The following is a 7790-nucleotide window of genomic DNA, read 5'->3' as shown; positions in this document are numbered from 1 at the left end:
GCTGTTCGGTTTCTGGACCATGCTGAATGTGATACGGATTAATTATCTTAATGGTTTTATATATCCCATAGTTAAAATTGTCTCAAAATGAGAGCGGCAACTTATCTACAGGGACATTCATAAGCGAATACATTTTCGCTGGGGCTATTTAATTAGCAGAATATGTGAAAATGTTTTAGAAATATGTGGAAAATAGTTATCTCTCCTATGTAGCTTTTATGATCCACTTTTAGTCTCACGAGTAATTCAATGAATGTGTACTTGATGTTTGTAGTCCACACATTATAACACCTTATTAGAAATGACACACAAACATGACAGCAGAGTTTTAAATAGTTTAAAGTGTTTGAGCGACTGAGATGCAGCGAGACGTGACCGGTTTTACTGACTTTAGGAAGTACTTTTACATTTCATGATCTTCCTCTAGTTGATGCATTCCACCAGGACTTTCATCTCACAGTGTATATAGTATTCATAAAGTCACCCCATGGTATCTGATAATGCTACGCCCAATCCATAGTACATAACACCCGTAATTAAAACAGCTGTATATACATATATTATGCTTTTGGGGATAAATTTATACCTATATATATGCATATATATATATATATATATACATGTATAGATGGGATAGCTTCATCAACAGCTTTCGTTTTCCAGGAATCTGGGTATACGAAATTGTTCCCAAGTTTTTTTGTCGACCTCGATTACTAATTACACATGTGTGTCTCAAGCCTATATTCAGTACACACACATGTGTATTATTATACATATATACATGTATACATTTTTTAACTGGCACATTACCCGCATCGCATAATTTTCCACACCAATGAACACGACCTAAATACACTGCTGTCAGTTTGGCAAAAACACACGAATAAACATTGATACCATCTAAAACAAGTTTCGTCAGAAAAATTATAATTAGCCTACGTATGGCTATATATCAACTTACACTCGAAAAACCCCTTTTCGGGCCTCAATTTCTGCCAAAATGTGACGTCACGAAAATGATAGAACATCATTGGTCAATTTAGACACACCTCGTATATGTTTCAACAGTGAAGAAAAAACTAGGGATATATAAAAGACACAAAGTGGGCGATTTTGACTTAAAGTAAACTAGTGATCAACCTTAGAAGATCTCATCAGCGCAATAGAAAAAATGCCTGAAGTCACAGCATCTCAAGAGATTGGCGTGATCGGAATCCCGTTCAGCAAAGGCCAGGTAGGAATTTTCTTTTAATTACCATTGTTAATTAACAACAGCTAACCCTTTAATATTCAAATCGTAATCGTAATATGCGAAAACAATCGTCATTTTGAATTAGATATCGTTGTAAATTGTTTTTTCAAGTGTTAGACAATATAAAACACTAGTAATGTTTAATTCAAAAGATAATCATCGGAATAAAGAAATGAAGGTTAAAAAACTACGACAAGAAAGTTTGATTTTGTGGTTTGATTTTTAAATCAAAAAGCCAATTATCGGAAGAAAGCATTTACAAACAATTAATTCGGCAGTGTGAAATATTTTAAAGAACAACAATTAGAAGACAAGACTTCAATCCTAATGTCGACAACAGGAGTTCGATATCTGCCTTACCTAGGATCTTCTTAGCTAGGCTAGTTTTTAAAATGTTTTTGTCAAATGATTGTTCAATACACATGAGGTAAAATGATGTTTTAATTATTATTATTATTGCACCAACAAACTCTACACAGTAAATCCTAGATGTATCGCGTAACGTCAACACCGATCTGATTGGTCGAAATGAACACACCCCCATATTCTATTAATTACGTATTTTTCTTTGTAGTGATGTGTTGTTAGTCAAGTGTATGGAGTTGTTGTGTGAATACATTTTTCATATTTTGATAGTAACTTGGCGTTAAGCCACTACTAATGAATATAAACATGTATATAACATTGTGGGTCTGCTAATTCCGACCACGAGTGATATAAACAACACAGACATACTGTCAGGATCAGGTCTTCTATAGCTGGATCTGTGTTGCGCACAGTTGACCATAAAATAGGTACGGGCAACAATAACAATGATACAGTCCAAGAATGGTGTAACACTTTAGCGATGATTATAACAGACCTTTGTTAGTCCTTATATAAATAGACCAGGCAACAATTCCAAGTAGATAGGACATTCGGTCGACAACAATTACTTCTATCAAAACGATTGTAAGCTGTATAGTATATACAGATTAAGTGAATTGAGCCGAGCTGTTGTTACATTTTTAGTTACGTTATTTTAATCACATTTATTGACCAAAATTCAATTACAATTTTCTCCTTGGGTATATGTAGAAAGTTTTTTCGAAGCAGTATGTTTGAGTATGGAAGACAGTTTAAATTGAAACATACCCGGTATAGATTAGGTATATGATGTATGGAAAAATATACCTATATCATATCTATATATAAACTCATTCTCTCAATCTTAATGATAAATAATTATTACAAATGTACAATATCGCGACCGCGGCAAAATAAGAACAGCAACGTCTCTAACGTTGATGTATGTAGATACCGTCTGTCTGAAAACAAACCTATAGCTGTAGTATTTATGAAATCCTTTTTGGAGGTTGTTAACTGAAACAAGAATACCAGGAGGACATCCGTGATATTTATTGGTTATGGGATAATTTTTACTAGTCATGATAAGATGTGACGAAGCGTTGCGTTATGATTGACCCAGATCTGGCTGACGATTGCACTCACTACGCCGACGATTTACGATAAGTTTGCGTGATCATGTTGGCAGGAGACTATGAATTATAGCTATAACATGAACACCGTACTCAGTGGAGTAAATACTCTTCCCATTCATGATCACTGACGTCGAGCCACGACATGGGGTGACTGTATTCTGGTTGGTCATGCATCAGTTCTTCATGCAATCTATTTCGTTAAGCAGCGTTCACGTCACAGCGTGGTTTGGTCATGTTGACTTTAGATGTCGATCGAGTTAAGAACTACCTTTCTCCGAGAATCACACACACACTCGGTGGCGAATTCAAAAAAGAAAGAAAAGAGAATTTACCGGAACATCTTATATTTTTTCTAGTTTACCAAGTGACCTATCAAACCCAGTGACTATCGTATTTCACAAAGGCTTTGTATTGCGTACTAGTTTGCGGGCATCAAAGCGCGTTAGTCGAAAAGGTGCATCTGTATTTGGCTATGAACACGATGCAAAGCTGCAGCTATTTGTTAGGTTGCGATAATCCAGGAAGTTGGAACATTTTGAAAATATCCGTAGAAATATGTGATGATATCTTAATAGAATTAGCAAGACATGTAGCGCGATTGATCACGTCTTTGTCACGAAGATGCTCAGTCATCTGTTGCCTGAAACTAACCCTTAACGGGAAAGATTGGCTGTACGTGGTTTTTAACACTGTAAAAAGAGGTGGATAACACTTATTAATCCTAGTATCGCCTGGACTTGTGTACAATACATACATTTATAAGTGAATGTCACCTTCAATGCAGACTTAAAATGAAATACATTATGAATGAAATGATTTAAACTTCATCAATACAGTTGTTTCATCCTTCTAGGACTCGTCAGAGACGCTATGGGTCTGAATTTTGAAACCTAGGAGGGGACTGAGGAAAATCAAAATTGATCGAAAAAAGTGCATTATATAGATAAATCTCAAAATTGTAAAATCAGGGCATGATTACATATCAAAGAATAGAACTAAAATATCGTTACGTAACTAAAAATAGAACGAGAACATGCTTAGGTATCCAAAATAGAACGAGAACTTGATTATGGACAGAAAATAGAACGAGAACGTGATTACGGACATAAAATAGAACGAGAAAGCGATTGCATATCTTAAAACGGAACGAGAACGTGGTTATGTATCTTTAAATGGAAAGGCGGCATAGTTATGTATATTAAAATGGAAAAGGAAATAATTTGGACTACGTATGTCATTCATTTACCTTAGAACATTTGAATTTGACCAAGAAATAAAAGAAATCCTTCTTAAAGGAAATTCTTGTTAAGCATTTCTGTTGGCGATCTCTGCAGTTAGGTCATTGACCCAGGAAGGGGCAACGTCTTCTATTTTATTTAGATAATTCAGTCCACCCGTATTAATGTAAATGCCCGTCATAAGCCAGTAACTGCAGATAATGGACGCCTCCACATCATGTCTTGATGTCTGGTGGCAATACATGTAGGTAATTGGGAGGTGCATGGTCGTGTTAGTTTGTTAGGTCAAATGAGGGCAGGTTGAGCATGACCGCCTCAGCAGAGTCATGGGGACATGTATTGGGGTTAACGACCTGCGTACAGTCCTGTGAATATGTGTAGTATTCACTAATAAGAACTTATTGCCGGTCTGTAACATAATGGTGATAACTTCACAACTATATGATAATTCTTTCAGTCGCGTCATGGGACAGACTTAGCGCCTCAGAAGCTCAGGGAAGCTGGATTGATGGAAAAATTGAAGGAGCAAGGTATCGACGTAACTGACTATGGTGACCTCATGTTCGAAACTCACCCGGACGACTTGCAGATTGGAAACACGAAGAATCCTAAGACTGTCGGGGCTGCATCGGAAATGGTAAGTACGCATGCGCACTATATATGGTAATTAGACTTGACATCGGTAATGATTAAATGTTGATCATTTAAACAATTAGTCATAATCCATAAATATTTGTTGTTCTCTCAGAACATTTCAGACATTAGTGATCACAGCGCATGCATCCACACTTAGGATGGTCGGTGTCGCAGTAAGCTGCTTAACTTCACTAAAAGCAATTACTGAAAAAAAATGCTGAAACAAACATATTTTTTTTATCTAGATTGCCAAGTCGGTTGAAAACATACTGAAGGACAACAAAACAGTGCTGGCCCTAGGCGGTGACCATAGCATGGCCATAGGCTCCATATACGGACACTGGCATGCTCAACCGGATGTCGTCATCATCTGGGTCGATGCTCACGCAGACATAAACACGCCACTGACTTCCGGAAGTGGAAATATGCATGGAATGCCGTTGTCTTTTCTCATCAAGGAACTCGATCAGTATATGCCGGAACTTCCGGGCCTGGAGTATGTCAAACCCTGGTAATTATCCTTGACCCACATGTAACGTATCATATTGCTCAATGCTGGCCGTACACTCAAACGACATTCAATTTTTAGAGCAAAAGTCCAGACGAAGCAGGTATATTCACGGGCTCTATATTAATGTCTATTACTGAAAAATACTAATAGATCTACCAGTTTATGATATCATAGTGAGATGTCACATGACGTGATTTATTATCACAGTTACTAACGGCCAGTTACTACCGCATGTTTTAGAACGCTTTGTCTTTTCTCTCGTAAGTGAATTGTACATGTCTACAAATTGTAGAATGCAGTCTTTTGGCTATCGAAAAGGTGATGTGATGTTAGATGACAAACTCCCCCATACCTATTATATTATATATAGTAGACGCGTATACTACATCTTAGTGATGATAACACACCTATTATTCCATTACAGTATTTCTGCCAAGAACCTGGCCTACATCGGTTTACGGGATGTGGATCCTGGCGAGAGGTAGGTAACTAGCCGATTAGGCACTGTTCGGACCATCGTCAACCTACATAGCAATATATATTAATTGGTAAACCATCCAGGCACGATATTTATAGAAATTTTACATTTTTGCAGGAAAATCATCGAAATGTTGGGCATTCACGCATTCTCTATGCAGGAAGTTGACAAATTCGGAATAAAGGAAGTCGTGGACATGGCCATAAAGGCAGTAGATCCAAAGTGAGTTTGTTATTGGTGGTTTCCTTTCCTTTGTACTTAATGGAAATTGATATATGTTTTACCTATACTTATCACCAGACTTATACTATGTCAGTACAAAACAAGACCCCATACAACTGTTTCTGCTGTCTGTCGGAAACCTATAAGGACATTGAGAACAAACGTTCAACATTCCATACTGGTTTCATTTAAATGTCTTTTCTACTTCCAGCGGTGAGAAACCGATCCATTTGAGCTTTGATGTTGACGCTCTGGACCCTACCATGATACCTAGTACGGGAACGCCCGTGCACGGCGGATTGTCCCTGAGGGAGGGGCTATATATAGCAGAGGAAATGGCCGCCACAGGTACGCAGAAAGTCATTCAGTGTTGATGCGCTCTTAATATATAATAATGTTTAAAATGGAATCGAATAATTGTTTTCAACCTGAAATTCACCTGCCTCACCTTTTTCTGTTCACAGGTCGAATGTCCGTGGTTGACATTGCAGAAGTCAACCCGATGTTAGGTGATGTGAATGACGTTGCCAAAACCATAGATTTGACGTTGGAAATCATCCAGCGGTGTTGTGGGCGTAGACGTCGCGGAGCGTATCCCCCGGGCTACACAGTGCCTCTCCCGCAAACATCGTAGATACCAGGACCGGGTTCTCATACACAAGACTCGTGTTGCATGTTAACACACATGTACATTTAATTCGAAATGACTTCCTTGGCCACTAGTTGTCCTACATTTTCTGTCACGTGATCAGGTGCGTGACCTGCGCATCGAACATTCATCGTTGTGATGGTATCATCATGTCCATTCCATTTGTTACACATGAGACTTTTTTTGTTTATTCCATTCATTTCATATTATTGTTTGTTAGTACATTGATGTTTTTGTTTGTTAGCACAATATTAGATCAACCTTTCACGCCTGGGCTTCCCACTTGGAGCTTGGTATCTATAGAAATGGGTAGGGGCGGGCTCGTGATATAGAGACAGGGCGGGCGGGATAGGTAGACGCAGAGTGGTGCCGGGGTTGGCGGCGAGGGGCATGGGGCGGCGAGGGGCATGGGATGATGAGGGGTATGGGGAGGCGAGTGGATGGGGCGATGAGGGGTATGGGGCAGATATGCATCAATGCAGTGATATATTAAATGTAAATACACCTAACAAATACTTTGTCTCATCCTCATATGTAGGTCATTATCTTGTATTACAACTAGCGATGTCAGACTGACGTCATGTATTATATAATGGTGTCAGACCAATGTCATGTATTCTTCATCATGAGACACCAACGTCACGAAGCAGATGTTGTGCAGCATAACCACGTTGGGGGCAATCATATTTTTGTCTTCAGCCTATAAACCACTGCCTTGATGTTCATGTCCTCAATATCGTTGTAAATACTGTGAACCACTTGATTTTTTTCGTTAAGGATGTTTTAGTTCATATTAGAAAATCCGAATGTATACACAGACCTACACAGGTGATATTTGTGTGTAGACAGGTGATATATGCGTTTACTCTCAATGAGACACGTAATATTGGTGTGTAGACCGGTGATATTGGTTAATTTACTTCCAGTTAGACAGGTGATATTTGCGTTTACTCTCAAATAAACACGTAATATTGGTGTGTAGACCGGTGATACTGGTTAACTTTACTTCCAGTTAGACAGGTGATATTTGCGTTTACTCTCAAATAAACACGTAATATTGGTGTGTAGACCGGTGATACTGGTTAACTTTACTTCCAGTTAGGCAGGTGATATATGTTTACCATCAACTATGCGGGTGATATTGGTAATAGATCGGTGGTATTGACGAGTTTTACTCATAGTTAGGCAGGTGATATTTGGTTTATCCCAGCCAGACAAGTAATATTGGTTTGTAGACCGGTGATATTTTATTTGACATCCATATATATATATATATGTGTATATATATATGGATCTGAGCAGGTGACGGAGAACTTTGTAAAT

General features: G+C 38.2%; 1 protein-coding gene across 1 annotated transcript; it reads left to right on the top strand.

Moving 5' to 3' along the window:
* Nucleotides 1-1156: 1156 nt before the first annotated feature.
* Nucleotides 1157-6452, top strand: LOC132549167 (arginase-1-like). Its single transcript, XM_060213087.1, has 7 exons — nt 1157-1234; nt 4429-4608; nt 4853-5118; nt 5543-5599; nt 5714-5818; nt 6030-6166; nt 6283-6452. The coding sequence occupies exons 1-7, from the start codon at nt 1172-1174 to the stop codon at nt 6450-6452; spliced, it is 978 nt and encodes a 325-aa protein (XP_060069070.1). The 5' UTR covers nt 1157-1171.
* Nucleotides 6453-7790: the final 1338 nt, after the last annotated feature.

This window comes from Ylistrum balloti, unplaced genomic scaffold, assembly GCF_031769215.1.
Source record: "Ylistrum balloti isolate Yb309-2 unplaced genomic scaffold, AGI_CSIRO_Ybal_v1 Utg370042, whole genome shotgun sequence".
In the NCBI taxonomy this organism is placed as follows: Eukaryota; Metazoa; Mollusca; class Bivalvia; order Pectinida; family Pectinidae; genus Ylistrum; species Ylistrum balloti.
This window is presented reverse-complemented; position numbering and strand designations above follow the sequence as displayed.